This window comes from Chlorocebus sabaeus, chromosome 22, assembly GCF_047675955.1.
Source record: "Chlorocebus sabaeus isolate Y175 chromosome 22, mChlSab1.0.hap1, whole genome shotgun sequence".
NCBI lineage: Eukaryota > Metazoa > Chordata > Mammalia > Primates > Cercopithecidae > Chlorocebus > Chlorocebus sabaeus.
In genome coordinates this window covers 47,911,609-47,930,021 of record NC_132925.1, presented here as the reverse complement: position 1 = coordinate 47,930,021, position 18,413 = coordinate 47,911,609, and the positions used below count along the sequence as shown (strand labels likewise).

The window sequence follows — 18,413 nt, the reverse complement described above, 5'->3', positions numbered from 1 at the left end:
CTGGGCAACATAGTGAGACCATGTTTCTACAAAAATAAAAATAAAAAAATTAGCCAGGCATGGTGGCACATGCTTGTGGTCCCAGATACTCAGGAGGCTGAGGTGGGAGAATGGCTTGAGCCTGGGAGGTTAAGGCTGCAGTGAGCGGTGATTGAACCACTGCACTTCAGTCTGGGTAACAGATCAAGACCAGGTCTCAAGAAACAAAACAAAACAACAACAACAAAAATACACACAGTTTAACACATGCCTAGATACATGCACATACACAAACACACACTCCAAAACACGCCAATTCATAGACATGCCATACACTGCTACAGACACACAGGCAAACACTTGGAAATCCCCACCCCTCTTTACATGAGTCTCTGACATGATGACCCCGCAGACACAGAGTCAAAGGGACATACAACCATTTCCACAGACACACTCTCTTGTGCCAGCTTCCAGGGTCATGCTCTGAAATAGCCACATTGTGACCTACTGCCCAATACACAAACTCTCAGGAACCCACAAGAAGAAATGGACATACTAATACATCCAGTTTTGCAGACACTCCTGTGTGCTCATAAGTGTGTACAGACACACCTGGGCACACAGGACATAGACTGTGAGCCACATGCATAGAACACACAAACAATGCAATAGTCACCACCAGATTTGGAGAAAGACCTATAGACAGCAGGTGTCACAAAGACCAGGGGACAGAAACACTCCTCTGGGGCACACCTGGGCACAGGAGCACAGATTTCCCAGTCCTTCCAAGCCCAAGCACTTTCTCTCCAGGCCCAAGGTCCCCAGGTCACTCTTTGATCTGCTGGAATGGGAATCAGGGGTCGGAGTGGGGGGACACTGACTGGCTGAATCCCTTAGTAAGAACTTTGGCAGCACAAGAACTGAACTCTCTTTGCCCACAAACCCAGGGGCCTTCTGGGGATGAGGACTCCCACACTCCCTTTCTCCCCTCCTCCTGCCCCCCACTTCTGTGAACAAGCCTTCTGCACCCTTCCTTGCTTCCTCCATTGTGAGAGTCTGCCCCAAGGAGATGGGCCAGGGGGACGCCAGACAGTGGACCTCTAAAGTGCTCAGGGTCCCCCAGAGTTAGGAACTGGAGTGGGGGTGGGACAGGGAGAGGGGCTGCCCCTGCACTTAGCTAAACCAGCCTGGCAGTGAGGGCGTCCAGAGTGTGAGCTAGAGTGCCAAGTTGCATCTGATTGTGTGACCGTGTGTGTCGGTGTGACCCAGGCCGTCTGTCTGAGGATGTCCTCACGGCCACAGCTGCGTGCACATGTGCAGGGATGTGTGCGTGTCCGTGTGAGCACTCCTGGAAGTGGGTTGAAGACAGAGGAGCGGGCGTCTGTGTACCATTGTCAGTGAGTGCGTGTGCCCACAGCTCCTGAGGGTCCCCAGGGAGAGTCTCCGTAAAGACGTGTCCCAAGCTTTCTGAGCGAGCATCCCTGAGGTCAGGGGCGCGCCTGTGCGCTCCGGAGAGGGCGGGAGCGGCCTGGAGTGTGGATGCGCAGGGTGTGCACGCCCTGAGTGCCTAGCGGCCCTTGGCCGGCCAGGCGGCTGGACCTGGTAGGCCGGGTGCAGAGCCCCGGGCACCCTCCTGCCCCCTGCGGCGCTCCCGCCCCCGTCGCCACCCCCTGCCCCCCCGCAAAGTGATGTCGAAATAAAAAGCCGCGTTGCGGCCGGTGGGGGAAGAGAGAGGCAGCGCGAGCACGAGGAAGGTAGGGAGGCCAGCGCCGCCGCCGCCGCCGGGGCTCGGTGCTCAAGTCTGTCCGTTGCCTGCCGCCACCTCCATCCTAGCAGGGCCCCATCGCCCACCAGGCGGATAAAAGCAGTCCGCTGAACACCATGCGGCCGCTCGGCGTGCCGCCCAGGCTCTGCTGGTGAGCGCCGCCAACCCGCGCCCAGGTCCCGCGAGCCCGCCTGCCGCGCACCTCGCCCTGCTCCCAGCTCTGCTCCGGCCCCGTCCGCCCGGGGGCGCCGCCCACCGCGCCTCGCTCGGTGAGTTCCCTCCACTTCCATCCGCCTGGGCCGGGCCCTTTCCGCCCCCGGCCCGGCCCGGCCCGCCTGGCACCCGAATCTCTTGGTCCGTTTGCCCTGTGGCCCCTACCTTTGGGGCTCGCCTTGGCCCTGCCAGAGACCGGAAACCCTGGTTATAGGGACTTCAACCAGAGGGAGTATTTGGTGACCTGGGCACAACAGGCCCGCCTCGGGCCTCCTGTCTTCCCATTTCTCCCAGCCACAGGCCACGAGACCCCGGCATTCCCAAAGCCTGGCAAAGCATCCCCGCCTCCTGGCCCCCGAACTGGGGGCCTTTGTCTCGGTCGCCCCCAACCCCCAGGCCGCGGCGGCGGATGCGTCCGAGCCGGGCCGCCGAGCGACGGCTGCACCTGCCGGTTGGTCCCGTGCGCCGGCTTTTCGCGGCTTAACCCGGCTCGCTCCTGTTTGCGCCCCCGCGCGCTGCGCCCCGCAGACCTTTATCCTGTGTGACTGGGGTGCGTGTGGGGGAGAGCGCCGGGTCTGGAAGTCTCCCCCCACCCCAAGCCGGAGTCTGAATCCGTTTAGTGGGATTTCAATAAGAATGGGGCCGCCGCGGCCTCGAAGATCTGCCGCTGGTAGGCGTAGACGGTGTTCTGGATCTGTCTGAAAACCGGGCATTTAAAATTATTCGGTGGCGGCCAGGCTTGAACTCCGGGTTGCTCCAACTCCGAGGGGAAAGGCCCCGCATTCAGGGCCCCCATGTGTGGCGGCCGCTCCTTTACCGGAAAACAAGGAAGGAAATTCGTTGTTTTGGAAAAAGCCTCCTCTCCCGAGGTTGGGAACATCTGGCAGTGAGCTCCAGGTCTACGCAGGCACCCCGTACTGGGATTCGTTTATGAGCAGGCAGGATTCGAGAACCAGGTAGGGCCCGTGCGGCAGCTGAGGCGTCTGGAGAGCGTTTTCCAGGCGGGTTGACAAATTGCAGACAAATTGTGTCTAACGAAACGGATTTACCAGTTGTCAGGCCGCCGGCCCCTGCCGCTCCGAGTAAACCCTCCGAGTAAACCGTGGCTGTTCGTGGAGGAGGGAGAAGCATGGCCCGATTGTCTCCGGGTCTCAGCAGGGTCCCGCGGGAAGCCTGCCAGGCTTGAAGGTAGGGGCCAGAAGCCAGAAGCGATATCGAATCTCGGAGGCTCCTGGGTCCAGGGTGCCGAGACACCTAGGACGTGGGGGCCACAGACTCTACGATTCCCAAAGACGCAGAACAGGAATGAGGTGGGAGAGCCTGCACTGAGGCCGAGGGAGGGAGCCTTCTGCTTTGAGGGTCTGGAATTGAACCCCAAAAAGCAGGAGGGGCCATTATAGCCGTAGTCCCTCCTTGGGCACACCCCCCCCTCCAGGGATGGCTGCTGACCTGAGATCTAATGCCTCAGCTTTAAGGGAACTTCTGAACCCATCTGCTAAGGCATCCCACTTCCTCCCCGTACCCCTCAAGGTTTATTGCCAATGTGGGACTGGGAGGCTGCTGGGTTGCGAATTAAATTTCTCTATGGAAGGTAATCCCATAGCAAATGGGTTTCCTTGACACCCCACCCCCAGCCCCACACTGCGGGCCAATTAGCTGCCCATAAGGAAAAGGCGAGAAGAATTAGGTTACAAAGGGAGGGCAAACTTATGGTCCCAAAGGGGCCACCTCGGATGAGCTAAGTTTAAACAAAGGGCTCAGAGGGGAGGGCTGGACGGCCGGGGAGACCTGGGCAGCTCCGTGTCCCACCTGGGATCAGCGGCTTAGTAGAGGCCTGAGAAGCACTCTAGAACCGGATACCAGATCTGCTACCTCCCCAGCTCCCAGGCAGAAGTACCCAGGTCAAATTGTGGCGATCACCGCTGTGAGTTCTCGGGCCACTTGAAAAGGGTCCTTCGAAAATTCTGTTTCCAGACTGACCTTCTCCAGTCCTCGGAGAAATCTTGTTCCCAAGTAAGGAAAGTGACAGCTTCTTAATGTGATCAAAGGCAGCGCCAGCATTTCCAGCTATGCTCCCGAACAAACAAAATACTGAAAAAGGGAACGTGTCCCTCTGAAGGTGTTCTGGGGACCCCAAAGTTCCAGCCCATAAACTGGAGTAAATCTGCTCTCACCAGGCCTGTAACAGCGCCGCACGACCCCAGCCGATTCTGGGGGCTGCGTTGCCCCTCCCCGGGAGTTTGTTTGGGGCCCGAGGTGGGAGGACCATGTCTTCGGCCTAGTGGGGAGGGGCCCGGTTGGTGTCCCTCGGTCTGCCTGACTCACACAGACATTGACGAGCGCGGGTCCCCCTTTACTGTCCATCTGGGTGCCCTGCTACCTGGCGCCGCATTTCTTTTTCCCAGGCGGGTTCGTTTCCGCCAGAGAATGCAGCAGTCCCGCATCCTACGCAGGACCTGCAACCGATGTGGAGGCTTCGGTCAAGCCGTCCCCTGCCTGCGTTGTTGAGGAAGGCAACCCCAAGGCCTGAAGGGACCTGGCAGAACTCCTCTTTCCTTTTTTTCCTCTACACCAGGATTGCGGGCAAGGAGGCTGGTTCAGGTCTCCCGAGGCCCCCGCTCAAGCACTCCTTAGCCGTCCTGCTAAGCCCCTCCGTGCGGCGATTTTCTGAGCTGCCGAGCGGGGTAATTAAATCCCCTCCCTCGCTCCGCTCTGTGCCAAGGCAGGCGGCAGTGCAGGGCTGACGTTTGGGCAGGGGACTCGGCCACGCTGGCCACCTCCACTACCGCCGTGGCTGGGACCCTGCCGCGAAGGGGTTAGACGCGTAGCTCGCTGCGCTGAAACTGGGGATACACACAGAACGGGGGAGGGGGTAGTTTTTTACCGCGCCGGTGGGAGAAAAAGGAGAATTACCTGCTTTCTCGAGGGCCGCGCGTAGCCACTTCCCTGAGAGCCGAGGCACTGATCGCGGCCGGGCGGGAAGCTTCCGCTCGGCCCTGGCGTTCACAGCCCAGCGGCCAGCTGCCGGTCTGCCTTCCGCGCTGGGTCCCAGGGTTCGCGCTCGAGCAGGGTAGCTTTGCCGGACACGGGGGATTATCCCTGGGGACGCGGTGCCTTTCAGAGGGTCTTGCTAGTCTCCGGAGACGCCAAATAGGCTCGAACTCCGCGGCGATCTCATTTTACGCATTGATGAAGAATCGTAAGCTAAAGGGTGGGAAAAGTTGAGAGACAGACGGACGGAGAGACAGTGGGTCCCGGCGGGACCGCACGCGTTGAGGGGAGCACGAACTGGGAGACACGGAGACCGCTCACCTGCCGGGCCTGGCCGCGGAGGTCCCGCGCCAAGGGCCTTGCGCTCGGCCTCCCGCCCCCGGCGCGCCTTCCCGGGCTGGCGCCGGCCTCCGCTCCCGCGGAGTGGAGTTCCGAGCAGACTGGGCTCCGCGCGCTCCAGAGTGGAGGGGAGCGGGAGGCTCAGCAGGCGGCTCGGGCAGGCGGGTTCCCCAAGGGCACGAGACGCGCTGATTCCCAGCCCAATGGAGCTCTGCGCCCCCCAGCCCCGCGCTTTACCTGCGCTGGGGCCTTGGACAGACAAACGGACGCCAGACGCCTAGGCAGGAGGAGGCCTCAGCCTGAGCCCGCGCCCCCTTGGCTCTGCCCTGAGCTGGCCTGGGAGGGGGTGACGGGGGCGCGCCCGCGGAGCTGGGCCCAGCCGGGCGCCCCCGGAGCTGAGGGGACCGAGGGCTTTCCTCCCTCCTCGGATTATTAAAAAGTTCATTTCCTGGCGAATCGGGTGACGTCAGGGGCTCGGCGTCGCGGTGGCGGGGCCGCCCGGCCGGAGAAGCCGCCTCCAGTTACCCAATTACCGACTGTCAATCCCGCCGCCCCTCCCCCACTCTCCCGGGGGTGGCCGGGACCCCAGCCCTCCTCCTGCCCCCGACCCACCCAGGGGCCCTCTGGACATCTACCCCGGGAGCCTCAGGACCAACAGGGAAGAGGGCTGGAAGACGCTGTTGAGTCCCCCCAGTACTCGGCACCTGTCTAGGTCCCCCCAAATGCCTTTGTCCTGGAACCCCTCCTCGGTCCGGGGCCCCCTTCGAGCCTTCGTCTCCCCAGTCTGTACAATAGGAGGGAGCAAGACTTGTGCGCCCGGCCCACTCGACTCCTAGAGCCGATCTCCGGGCTGGAAGTGAGTGGGAAGCAGTTTCAGGTGACTTAGAAGACTGAGACCTCAGACCACCTCTTCCCCCTCACCAGAGGCCACCTCGGGGACCCCCGGAGGAAAAAATGCCACCTCCTGCCCGGGGGCGTCTCCCTCCAGCTGGCGCCGGCGCCAGTCCGGGTCTCCATGGCCTCGCCCCAGGCAATTGGGCCCGTTGGCCTGCGAAGGCCACGCCCGGGGAGGGGATGCCCCCTCCCCCTCTCTGGAGCCACCGGCCCGGCCACCTCCACTGGGTCAAGCACAGCCCTGAGCGGCCGCGTGTCCGAGGCCCAGGTGCCCTCTAGAGCCCTGTAGTTCCTGCCCCTCTCTGCCCCTCCCGGCTCCCGCTGTTCCGCTGCTGTACTCCGAGCCCTCCCAACCCCCAGTCCACTCAGACACCGCCCGAGCTAGGGGAGGGAACGGTCTGGGTAGGTAACTGCGCTCGGACTGACCACGTTCAGCGGTGAAGGAGCGTGGCGGGGTTAGGGTCTCGGGGAGAGGCAATCCAGAGGGTGCGCGGCCCGGGCTCCTGGGGAGGGGGCAGTTGGTTAGTTATTGCTAGTTACGCCCAGAGCGTCGAGGGATCTCGGAGTGTTCGCAAGAGGGGCTGCAGGGATCGGGCCTTGGGGTGAGGGTCCCTTAGTGGTGAGGCGCGTTGTCAGCAGGGGCCTCCAGGAGCGCCCAGGGAGGGGATCCGCCGGCGGAGGGGGGGCTGGCCGGCGGGTCAGTTCAGGAGTCCAGCGGTTCGGGAATTGCGGACGCAGCCAATGGGAGGCGGAGGCTGGGAGGCGCGCGGCGCTGATTGGCTGGCGTGGGCTTCTTAGGCGTGCGCGGCCCCCGCTTCATGTCTGTGCAGGAGTCGGCAGCTGGCGCCAGGGCGGCCGGAGGATGCCGAGGGGCCGGAGCCGGGAGGGCCCGCGGCCGAGGCGCAAGCTACCCCCTGCTCCTACCCTGTAAGCCCCGCCAGCCTCTGGACGTGCTGTCCCTGGGCCCGTCGCCCCCGGGGCTCCCGCCGGAGCTCCTTCACTCTGAGGCCGAGTCCCTACTCTCCCCACGGCTGCGTGTGTAAGTTTGGGGTTCGAGAGCCGGCTGGGGGCCTGGGGCGCTCCTAGCTTTGAGGGGACTCTAGGGGGACTTAGGGCAGGGTGACCAGGCTGCGGGCTACTGCTTTGGTGTGCCTTGTTGAGAGGTCCTGATTGTGCCGCTTAGGACTGCACTCAGGGGGCTGCGTGTGCATGTTTTGGGGACTGAGGTCAGTATCTGGCGCCAAGTGTGGGTGTGTGCGTGTTGCTGGGATCAAGTGCCCCACTGGGTGCCCGGGTGCCTGTCTGCAACTTTTGAGTCTGTGTTCATGTGTTTGTCTACCGGGCGGGGGTGGGGACTCAGTGTGAGTGTCCGACTGAAGTGCTGCTCTGTGCGTTTGTTGGGGTCACTGGTGTCGGGACCCGTCCCCGGGTGTGACCCCATGTGCACGGGTGTGTGATTCTGCATCCGCGGGTCACCACGTGAGTGTGCGTGGCTGAACCCCCTCCCCCGCCTTCCTTTCGTTTTGAGCCTTGGGCTTTCCTCCCACCCGGGACTGGTGCTCTTTCTCATCGGAGCTGGGCTGGGGCTCCGCGGCGCGCGAGACCCCTCGTGGTGGGACTTTGGGGGTGTCAGACGCTGGCGGCACGCCTCACGCCCCCTTCCTCGCGCAGGGCCGTTGCCGCCTCCACCCAGACCCCGAGCCGCCGCCGCCGGCCATGGAGGTGGCGCCGGAGCAGCCGCGCTGGATGGCGCACCCGGCCGTGCTGAATGCGCAGCACCCCGACTCGCACCACCCGGGCCTGGCGCACAACTACATGGAACCCGCGCAGCTGCTGCCTCCAGACGAGGTGGACGTCTTCTTCAATCACCTCGATTCGCAGGGCAACCCCTACTACGCCAACCCGGCTCACGCGCGGGCGCGCGTCTCCTACAGCCCGGCGCACGGTGAGCGCTGGGCCGGTGGTGATGGGAACCCAGGCGCCGCGCGCCAGGCTAGGGAGGGGAGGAGGGCCCGGCTGCTTGCTTCCCGGATGTGGGATAAGCAGGAATCGAGCTGCTGAAAAATCGGGGCGGGAGAGGTGGGGGCAGCGGCCGATTGGGGAGGGTCTGGGACCCACAGGGTTTCTGCCCACTTCCAGCTGGCCCGTGAGGGTTCCCCGTAGGGCCCGTCCGGTGGGGTTCCTTCTATGCCACTTGTCCTTCAGCTCGGACTGACATTCCTGATTATTATCAGTGGGGGTTATGTTTCTGGTTTTTTTTGGGAGGCGATGACTGCTGGTTCTGGGAGTCGTGATCTCATGTCTGTCAGGGGCGTCCCTACCTCTGCCTACCCTGATCTTTCTGCCCACCCTGACCCTCTCTCTCTCTGCCCGCAGCCCGCCTGACTGGAGGCCAGATGTGCCGCCCACACTTGTTGCACAGCCCGGGTTTGCCCTGGCTGGACGGGGGCAAAGCAGCCCTCTCTGCCGCTGCGGCCCACCACCACAACCCGTGGACCGTGAGCCCCTTCTCCAAGACGCCACTGCACCCCTCAGCTGCTGGAGGCCCTGGAGGCCCACTCTCTGTGTACCCAGGGGCTGGGGGTGGGAGCGGGGGAGGCAGTGGGAGCTCAGTGGCCTCCCTCACCCCCACAGCAGCCCACTCTGGCTCCCACCTTTTCGGCTTCCCACCCACGCCACCGAAAGAAGTGTCTCCTGACCCCAGCACCACGGGGGCTGCTTCTCCAGGCTCATCTTCCGCGGGGGGTAGCGCAGCCCGAGGAGAGGACAAGGACGGCGTCAAGTACCAGGTGTCACTGACGGAGAGCATGAAGATGGAAAGTGGCAGTCCCCTGCGCCAAGGCCTAGCCACTATGGGCACCCAGCCTGCTACACACCACCCCATCCCCACCTACCCCTCTTATGTGCCGGCGGCGGCCCACGACTACAGCAGCGGACTCTTCCACCCCGGGGGCTTTCTGGGGGGACCGGCCTCCAGCTTCACCCCTAAGCAGCGCAGCAAGGCGCGATCCTGTTCAGGTAAAGGCAGGTGCTGGGGACTTTCGTGGAAGAGGGGAGCATTTGCGTTTTTGTGGTGGAGGGCTGTGACTTGGGAGAGGGGCAATGTCGGTTTCCCAGATCTGGGAATGGGTGATGTCCTCTCTAATAGTCCCCAATAGATGTTTGAGACCTCTGGGTCGGGGAGAGGAGACTCTAAAACTTTTGCCATTTTCTTAAGTGTTTCCGGTGGACCCCCAAAGTTCAGTTCCTTGACCCAGGGTTGGTCATTGACTGACCAGCACACAGAATGGGAATTCCCCCTTCCCCTTCCTGAATCCTAAGTGAAAATTCAAGCCACCTCAGGACTTAGCATGTGAAGCGAGGGAAGTGAGTCTGTATGTGCATGTGTGTACGTGTGTCTGTGTGCATGTTGTGTGTGCATGTTTCAGGCATTCCGGAAGTTCCAGACCCTTAAGGAATCTGGGTCTCCAACTCAATCAGTCTGATCTTGGGATTTCGATGGATCCCCCATCTCCTTGGGAGATTTCCCCCAAAGCAAAATTCCAGGACCTGCTCCTGCTCCCTGCCCTGGCCAGGCCCTTCCCTCTCCCTCCCTGAGGGCTGGAGTGAGGGGATGAAGCTGCAGTGCGCCCGCCCCTTTTCCCGCAGCTGGCCAAACTGGGTTTGTCCAAGAATCTGGCCACAGAGCATAAACCCAGAAACTGGTGGCTAGTGTGGAGTTCCTGCTGTCCATGTCTCTTTACCTGGTCCCTTTGAGCCACAGAGCAGGAAGGTTTTTAAAACAGTTACTCCTGAGTGCAAGAACCACCTTCTTTTGCCAGTCTGTACTGCTCATTTAGTTTAAACTAAATCAAGAACAACTTCCTGGGGAACACGATGCCAGGCAGCGATCCTGCTCAACTTCGTCCCCAGCCCCAGCCCCCGCTGGTCCCAGCCCCCGCTGAGCCCCGGCTCAGGATCCTAGTTCTGCTCACACCCGTCAGCTTGCGTTTTCTTGGTCCTTTTTCCCAAGTTTGTTTTGCATTTTATTTGAATTCCAGATGGCCTTTTAACTGGAAAAAAAAAATTACAAACAAAAAACGGAGGCCACTTATCTAAAAAAGAAAGAGCTTATTATTTATTTTATTTTAAAGAACAACAACTTCGATCCATTTTTTCCAGGTCTCAGAAAAATTCTAGGGCTTCGGTGGAAGAGAAGAAAAGTTGGGGAGAAAGAGGGAAATGATTCTGGACTTAGAGCAGAAAGACGGGGTGGGGCAGACACAGTTGGGTAGAAAGGAGAGGGACAAAAGAGGAGAGGGAAAGAGGCGCGCCGGAGCGGGAAGGAGAGAGCCTCCTGGGCCCAGCCAGGTTGAGCTGGGTGACTCCTGCCACCGCCCTACCCTCGGCAAAGTTTGCAGTAAATAGCTCCTGGTTGCTCCAGAACGCCTGTGGCCCTGGGCCCCTCCTCCATCGTTTCCATCCCTCCTCGGGAGGATTGGAAGCAGGGGATTTGGCCTTAAAGGACTCTGGACCTGGGTCCCATCCCATGTGGGAAACCCTCTGGGTCCCTCTTCCTGCCTGGGCTGTCGCAGCCAGGCCCAGGCCAACCGCGTGCCTGAGAGGCACCGGCACTGCTTGGCCGGTGCTCGCCTGCCCTGGGTTCCCTCCAGAGACCTTGCCGGTTAAGCAGGCCCTGTGTCTCTCCCTGTCCCCCTGCAGAAGGCCGGGAGTGCGTCAACTGTGGGGCCACAGCCACCCCTCTCTGGCGGCGGGACGGCACCGGCCACTACCTGTGCAATGCCTGTGGCCTCTACCACAAAATGAACGGGCAGAACCGGCCACTCATCAAGCCCAAGCGAAGACTGGTAGGAGTGGGCACAGGTGGCTGGGAGGGGGCTTCTGGGCAGGAGCTGGCGGTTAATTAAGGGGAAAACAACTCCTTCAAATGCAGACACTTTGCCGCTTGAAATCTTCTTTTATCATGAAAAGCACTGGGATGTCAGTTGGGTCATCCCTCTTTCTGGCCAGATTCTTTCGGGCCACATTTCCTCCTCGGGTATAGGGAGCCCACCGGGTACCCTTGCGCCACCCCACTGTGCTCCGGGATCCCCAAAGTTGAGTGTCCACGGGCTGGACTCCTGTCCTCTGGCCTCTGCTTAGCTCTTTTTTAAAAATAGGGCCATGAAGTATTTTTCCTTGTGGCTCAGCCCTCCCCGACAGCCCCACTCACAAGCTCCTCGTGCTTATTTAAATAAAACACAAACTCACACCGGCCACTAAAAAAACCTGCCCTTTATTATTTTTCCATGGAGTCACCTATACTGTGTATTTTCATTTGAGTGATTTTAAAAAAATGCCCTTTCGGATCTCCTGCCGGAGTTTCCTATCCGGACATCTGCAGCCTGAAGATAAGGAAACTTCGTGTATCTGTTTCCGGACTCTGCGAGTTTTTAGAGTCTCCTCAGCTCAGTCCTGCCTCTTGCTGGGCTGTTTTGAAATTTCTAATACCCTCCACTCTGCAAATAATGCGTAAAATGCTAAGAATAATAAATATATTTTTTCAGGGCGAAGTGATTTATGAGGCTTAAATCGTTCCCTGCTTTGGGGGCCTTTTTTTCCCCTGGAGCGAGGGCGGGGTGAGGCCCGGGTGGGGGTAGAGGTGGAGGACGCGGCGTTGGCCCCTGAGTCAGAATTCCAGCTTCAGGCTGCTTACTCACCCCTCCCTGCCCCCGCGGCTGCAGTCCCTCTGTCCCTTCTGTGACCAGGCTTGGGCCTGGGGCCGTTCCAGGCTCTGCAGGCCTCAGCCTCCAGCTCCCAACATCGCCACCTGGTGCACTTCTGCCTGCGGTTCTCTGGGAAGTGTTGGGGGACCCCTTCTGTCACTGTGGGGTTGGCGTTGGTGGAACCGGGAGAGGGGATCTGCTTTCTTGGGTAAAGCCTCCCTCTGGCTTCTCTCTCCAGGGACCAGGCGCTCATTTCCAGACCCTGCCTCTGCCAGGCGTTTCCTGAGGGACTAGGACTGAGAGGGGCTGGGGGTGTTAAAGCTCTAAGGGTTGGGATATGGGTGGCTGCATAGGTGGGGATCAGCATTCGGGTCAGCTGAAGGGATGGAAAAGTTCTGTGTCTGCACTGCCCACTGTGGTAGCCCCTGGCCACATGTGAATATTGATCACTTGAAATGTGGTTAGTGCAATTGAGGGAACTGGATTTTTAATTCTGTTAACTTGTAGTTGGATCTTATTTAAATGGCTTCCTGTGGCCAGCTACTACGGTGTGAGACGGTGCAGCTCTGCACTCTGTAAACCTGTGCTGGCCTCAGCTACACTGGCTCACCCAGGATTATGGATTTTGAGCAGAGTTGTGCTAGAGGAGACACAGAATCAGTCCCAGATCCAAGGGCTCGAGGGGGACCAAGCCAGCTCGGCCTCAGGATGCCTGTGCTACTAGAGAGGCCCTTCTCAGGGCCTCAGTCTCCCCATTTATGGAGTTAGAGTGCAGGGTAGTTGGGGGAGGTAGCTAATGCTGCCCTCTAGCTCTTGCAATCCCATTGATTCTAACATCAGGCTTCTGAGAGTTCTTTATTCCAAAGTTCTGTGAGTCTTGACTTATTTCATTCTCAAATTCTGAAATTCCATGGTTCTGAGATGCTTTGATTCCCCTGTGAGATTTAGCCCTCCTTGACTGAGTGGGTGGGGACTGGGGCTGGAGCAAGGGTCAGGGAGGGAGGTCGAGGTGGGCGTGGGAGCCCAGCCTGCTGACGCTGCCTTGCCCTCCCAGTCGGCCGCCAGAAGAGCCGGCACCTGTTGTGCAAATTGTCAGACGACAACCACCACCTTATGGCGCCGAAACGCCAACGGGGACCCTGTCTGCAACGCCTGTGGCCTCTACTACAAGCTGCACAATGTGAGTGTGCCCCGCCCCGGCCGCCCCACCCCTCCCCGGGGACCTCTGCGCTTTGTGCTGCCAGGCAAGAGGCCCCAGCCACAATATCCAGCTTGGCTTGGCTTGGGAAGCCGCTGCCCTGAGCGAGCGCCAGAAGGGCTTCCCGTAAGAGGGGGCGCCTTGCCTCTGTTCAGGAGATGGAGCTGGCTAGGACAGGGTCTCGGGGGGTAAGGAAGTGGTTTCTCTGCTTAAAAAAGGTCAGGGTGGAGGGGAGGACTTCAGTTGGATGGGCAGTGCTGGTATGCGGTGGGCAGAGCCAGGGAGGGTGTGGATCAACCCCATACACCAGAACCTGCCCTTCCTGGAATTGTAGCCATCTGGTGATGGGACTGTGAAGGTCAGGCACAATTCCTGGCTTCCTGGGACCCTCAGCTTGACCTGCCTCTGGTCCATGCTGTGGCAGGGGTGGTACATGTTGCTGGAGGAAAGAATTGGCCCTCTGAAAGCTGGTGGTTGCCTCTAGGTTAACAGGCCACTGACCATGAAGAAGGAAGGGATCCAGACTCGGAACCGGAAGATGTCCAACAAGTCCAAGAAGAGCAAGAAAGGGGCGGAGTGCTTTGAGGAGCTGTCAAAGTGCATGCAGGAGAAGTCATCCCCCTTCAGTGCAGCTGCCCTGGCTGGACACATGGCACCTGTGGGCCACCTCCCGCCCTTCAGCCACTCCGGACACATCCTGCCCACTCCGACGCCCATACACCCCTCCTCAAGCCTCTCCTTCGGCCACCCCCACCCATCCAGCATGGTGACCGCTATGGGCTAGAGAACAGATGGACGTCGAGGACCGGGCACTCCCAGGATGGGTGGACCAAACCCTTAGCTGCCCAGCATTTCCCGAAGACCGACACCACTCCTGCCAACCTGGATCGGTCCAGCACCCCTTCTCCTGGAGGGTGCCCAGCAGCCTGCCAGCAGTTACTGTGAATGTTCCCCACCGCTGAGAGACTGCCTCCGCACCCGGCCGCTGCCCAGGTGGGGTTTCCTGCATGGACAGTTGTTTGGAGAACAAGGACAACTTCATGGAGAGAAAAGGAGGGGACGGGACAGACGAAGGCAAACATTTTTAGAAGGAAAAAGGATTAGGCAAAAATAATTTATTTTGCTCTTGTTTCTAACAAGGACTTGGAGACTTGGTGGTCTGAGCTGTCCCAAGTCCTCCGGTTCTTCCTCGGGACTTGGCGGGTCCACTTGCCAGGGCTCTGGGGGGCAGATTTGTGGGGACCTCAGCCTGTACCCCCTTCTCCTCTGGCTTCCCTCTCAGAAACAGCCGAACTCCAGGCTGGGCTGAGCCAAAGCCAGAAGGGCCACGGGCCCGGGAGGGTGAGCTGGTGCCTGCTTTGACGGGCCAGGCCCTGGAGGGCAGAGACAATCACGGGCGGTCCTGCACAGATTCCCAGGCCAGGGCTGGGTCACAGGAAGGAAACAACATTTTCTTGAAAGGGGAAACGTCTCCCAGATTGCTCCCTTGGCTTTGAGGCCGAAGCTGGTGTAACTGTGTCCCCTTAGCGCAAGCCACAGCCTGTCTTGTTTGTCAGGTGGACCCTGTAAATACATCCTTTTTCTGCTAACCCTTCAACCCCCTCCCCTCCTACTCTGAGACAAAAGAAAAAATATTAAAAAAAAATGCATAAACTTAACTCGCTGATGAGTTAATTGTTTTATTTTTAAACTCTTTTTGGGTCCAGTCGATTGTACATAGCCACAGAAGCCCTGCTATGAAAGGAGTAAACCCTACACACAAGGTTGGAGCTTTGCAATTGTTTTTGGAAAACAGCTGGGATCCCACAGCCCTAGTATGAAAGCTGGGAATGGGGAGGGGCTTTTACTGCCCTTGGTTTCCGGGGGCTGGTTGGCATTTGCTGGCCTGGCAGGGGGTGAAGGCAGGAGTCGGGGGCAGGTCAGGACCAGGACCCAGCGAGAGGCTGCGTCCCTACTGGGTCCAGCTTTGCTGTGGCTGTCTGGATCCTTCCCAAGGTACAGCTGTATATAAATGTGTCCCAAGCTTAGATTCTGTATGCGGTGATGGCGGGGTGTGATGGCCTGCGAGGGGCCCCTGGCCCAGGAGGAGGATTGTGCTGATGTAGTAACCAAGTGCAATATGGATGGGCAGTCGCTGCGGGGAGCACCAAGGCCAGAAGTAACTTATTCTGTACTAGTGTCCGCATAAGAAAAAGAATCGGCAGTATTTTCTGTTTTTATGTTTTATTTGGCTTGTTTTATTTTGGATTAGTGAACTAAGTTATTGTTAATTATGTACAACATTTATATATTGTCTGTAAAAAATGTATGCTATCCTCTTATTCCTTTAAAGTGAGTACTGTTAAGAATAATAAAATACTTTTTGTGGATGCCCCTGGCCTGTCTTGTGGGCTCCCAGGGTGCTGAGTGCTGGGTGTGAATTTGGGCAGCCAGATTGCAGTGCTCTTGTTGGCGGGGTGGCTGCGACGGGAAGGCCCCTGGAATCCAGGATGGGGCCCTGTTCGGCCTGGGTCTGATTTTGCCACTGCCGTCCTGATGCTCCTCCCCTGAATTGCTCCCATTTGGATTTCCTGTCACTGCACCAGGGGTCCTAGTGAATGGGAGGATACTGGGGAGGCGCAGGGAGGCTGTGGTTTCTCCAGCCTGTGGTCCACCCCTGAGGGCTCAACGAGGCTCCTACAAACCCCATCTCCATTTGCTTCCTTCCAGGTGCTGAGCTTCCTCTCAGCTCTGGTTTCTGAGATATTTGGTCATCAATATTCCTGTTCATTGACAGACTTGACCAGCAGTGTCTGTGATCACTGATGTCATTGATTGCTGTCATCTTTGATCAGTGATGTTGGTCATCAATGGTAGGCACCATGATTGATATTCCAGATCAATGACATGTCTGATCATGAGAGCCTGCCATCAGAGACACCTGATGACTAACAACTGATCACTAATATTTCATCAATGCCTCTGCTCAACCATGAGTTTGATCACTGACACCCACAAAATGTGATCACGAATGTCTCCAGTGACTGTCTTTGCTCACCAGTAGTATGCCTGATCATAGTATCTCTTCTCACCAATGTGTTGATTGTCAATGTGCTTTGTCACTAATGTTCTAGGCCATCAATAAGTATGACCACCAATGTAATTGATCAGTGTTTTTTTCTAGTGATAGATCGATCACTCACATGTGATCTCCAGTATCTCTGATCACACTGTTTCTTATCACCAGTGTTTCTTTAACAATGTCCTTGGTCAGTTGTTTCTGATCACCATTATTTCTAACCAGCGATGTGCCTGACGACCAATGTCCCTGATCATAGGATCCTCTCCCCATCAAATTTCCTATCAATGTAGTCACTAGTGTTTCTGTTTCCCAATATCCCTGAATGCTCAACACTGATCATCAAGATCTCTTATCACCAATGTCTCTGATGCCCAACATCAGTGATTGCTGAATCTTCTTCAAAGTCTCTGCTGACCAATGCCCCCATTTTCCAAAGTCCCTTATACCTCTGATCACTGACCTCCCTGATCATCAATATCCCTGGTCATCAGAATACCCAGTCACCAATGTCTCTGATCACCAAATTCTCTAATCATTGATGCCTCTGCTCACCAGTGCCCTTGATCCCTAATGGTCTGCATTTGGTTCTCTTCACCAAGATCTCTGGACCCCGTGTCTCCAGTCATTGAATCTGGTCACTAATATCTCGTGTATCTTTGGCCACCAAGGACATGGACACCCAATGCTTTCCCCACTAATGCTCCCAGTCACTCACAGCTGAAGCCACCCATGGCCCTGATCAATGATTGATGACATATTTGATCAATGATAATTCTGGTTACCAAGACCCCTGAACACTGGCTCCTGACGGCCAGTGTGTTACACACCCCTCCCTGACCAGGTTGTGTTTGACAGACATCTTATCTGGCTGACTCCACCATCCCTAATGACAAGTCACTCTGATTGTACATCCCTGGTCAACCGTGGCTTCTCTTCACCTTAGTTGTCATCATCTTTGACCAACAGGATCTTTATTCACCAGGGGCCCTGAGGACTGGTATTTCTGATTGCCACCATCCTTGTTTCTTGACAGCCCTGATGTGCACCTGGTCCAGGAGATTTTCCTTTAATTCTTTCCAATACCAGGCTGCTGACACTGGGAGGTCCCTCACTTAGAGCTGGGTGGGCCAAAGCACCGGAAAGGTCAGCACCTTGTCCCAGCTGCTGCAGTCCATCAGGATAGACTCTGACCTCCAGACTCTGCCCTGGTGTGCCACCAGTACCCCCTCCTGTCTTTCCCTGTGAAGTTGACACTGAGTACAGACAGGAGCCAGCCTGGGGTTTGGCAGGGTAGGCACGTGCTTCCTTCCTACTTGACGCAGAGTGGCCCTGGGCCCCCCTGGCCTCCACCCCCTACAACTCCAGGGCAGGAGGCCTCCTCTCTTCTTGCCAGCTGTTGCCACAGTGAGGGCAGGGTTGGTTCTGTCTCCTATGCCCCTAGATCGTGACAGCAGAATTGTGTGTTTCTGCGATGGGGTGTTCACGTGTGCACATCCTGTTGAACATCTCCTGTATGCCACGCACTGTTGTAGGCATGGGGCTACAGCAGGGAATAAAACAAACAAGAATCTGTCCTCAAGGAGCTTACATTCCAGGCATGAAGCATAAATAATAACTCTACTTGGCCTCTGGCGAACCATCCTACTTGCTTGGCCCAGAGTCCATCCAGAACCCAGAGCCAGCCCTGGACTCCAGAGTTTAGAGTTGAGAACCTGCAGCCTAGATCCCCAAACCAGGAACGATAGCTCTAGGCCCCAGAACTCAGGAACCAGAGCCCAAAACATACAGCCCAGAGCTTGGACCCTTCAACCCAGAATCAGCAGCTTGGGGCTGAGAGCTCAGAACTTACAAAGACCTCTAAGACTGGGACCCAGAGCCCAGACCTCAGAATTGAGTTCTCAGAACACAAAGCCCAGAACCTGGGGCCCCGAATGTGGAACCCCAAATCTACAACCTAGAGCTTGGAGCTCAGAACCCACAACTTGGCTTAAGGACATGCAGCCTTGGGCCTAGAATCTAGGTCCCAGAACCTAGAACCCCATATCCGAACCTAGAACTTGGCTCAGGACTTAAAGGCCAGAATCCAGACCCATAATCCAGAACAGCCATCAAAAGAGGCCTCCTTGTTTCTCTGTTGCGCCCCCGGCTTATTTCCTTCCTTCTGTCAACCAGCATTTTGGAGCACACAGTGCCAGGCGCTCTCGTGAGTGCTGGGAGGTGGCCAGCCGGCAGAAACAAGCGGAGAGGATCCCCTCCTCCCGTGACGTC

General features: G+C 58.0%; 1 protein-coding gene and 1 pseudogene across 4 annotated transcripts; one reads left to right on the top strand and one right to left on the bottom strand.

Annotated features, from left to right (window-relative positions):
• The window catches only part of LOC119618239 (transmembrane emp24 domain-containing protein 10 pseudogene), a 62,157-nt pseudogene extending 56,287 nt beyond the window's left edge, over positions 1-5,870 (bottom strand).
• On the top strand, positions 1,668-15,453 carry GATA2 (GATA binding protein 2). Of its 4 annotated transcripts, none has more exons than XM_073009807.1 (7): positions 1,999-2,013; positions 7,012-7,220; positions 7,853-8,126; positions 8,558-9,199; positions 10,883-11,028; positions 12,941-13,066; positions 13,569-15,453. In XM_073009807.1, the coding sequence occupies exons 3-7, from the start codon at positions 7,898-7,900 to the stop codon at positions 13,866-13,868; spliced, it is 1,443 nt and encodes a 480-aa protein (XP_072865908.1). In that variant the 5' UTR covers positions 1,999-2,013; positions 7,012-7,220; positions 7,853-7,897; the 3' UTR covers positions 13,869-15,453. The 4 variants fall into 4 exon arrangements, with proteins under 4 accessions (XP_007983640.1, XP_072865908.1, XP_007983636.1 ...); XM_007985445.3 differs by lacking the exon at positions 1,999-2,013 and adding an exon at positions 4,564-4,641; XM_007985449.3 differs by lacking the exon at positions 7,012-7,220 and having other exon boundaries at positions 1,668-2,013.
• The last annotated feature ends 2,960 nt before the right edge of the window (positions 15,454-18,413 follow it).

Bases quoted from the DNA above. Each gene is read 5' to 3' on its own strand.
- GATA2 (XM_007985449.3), top strand. From the start codon at position 7,898: ATGGAGGTGGCGCCGGAGCAGCCGCGCTGGATGGCGCACCCGGCCGTG. The intron at 11,029-12,940 runs GTAGGAGTGGGC...TTGCCCTCCCAG, and splicing joins TCAAGCCCAAGCGAAGACTG to TCGGCCGCCAGAAGAGCCGG. The intron at 13,067-13,568 runs GTGAGTGTGCCC...GGTTGCCTCTAG, and splicing joins TCTACTACAAGCTGCACAAT to GTTAACAGGCCACTGACCAT.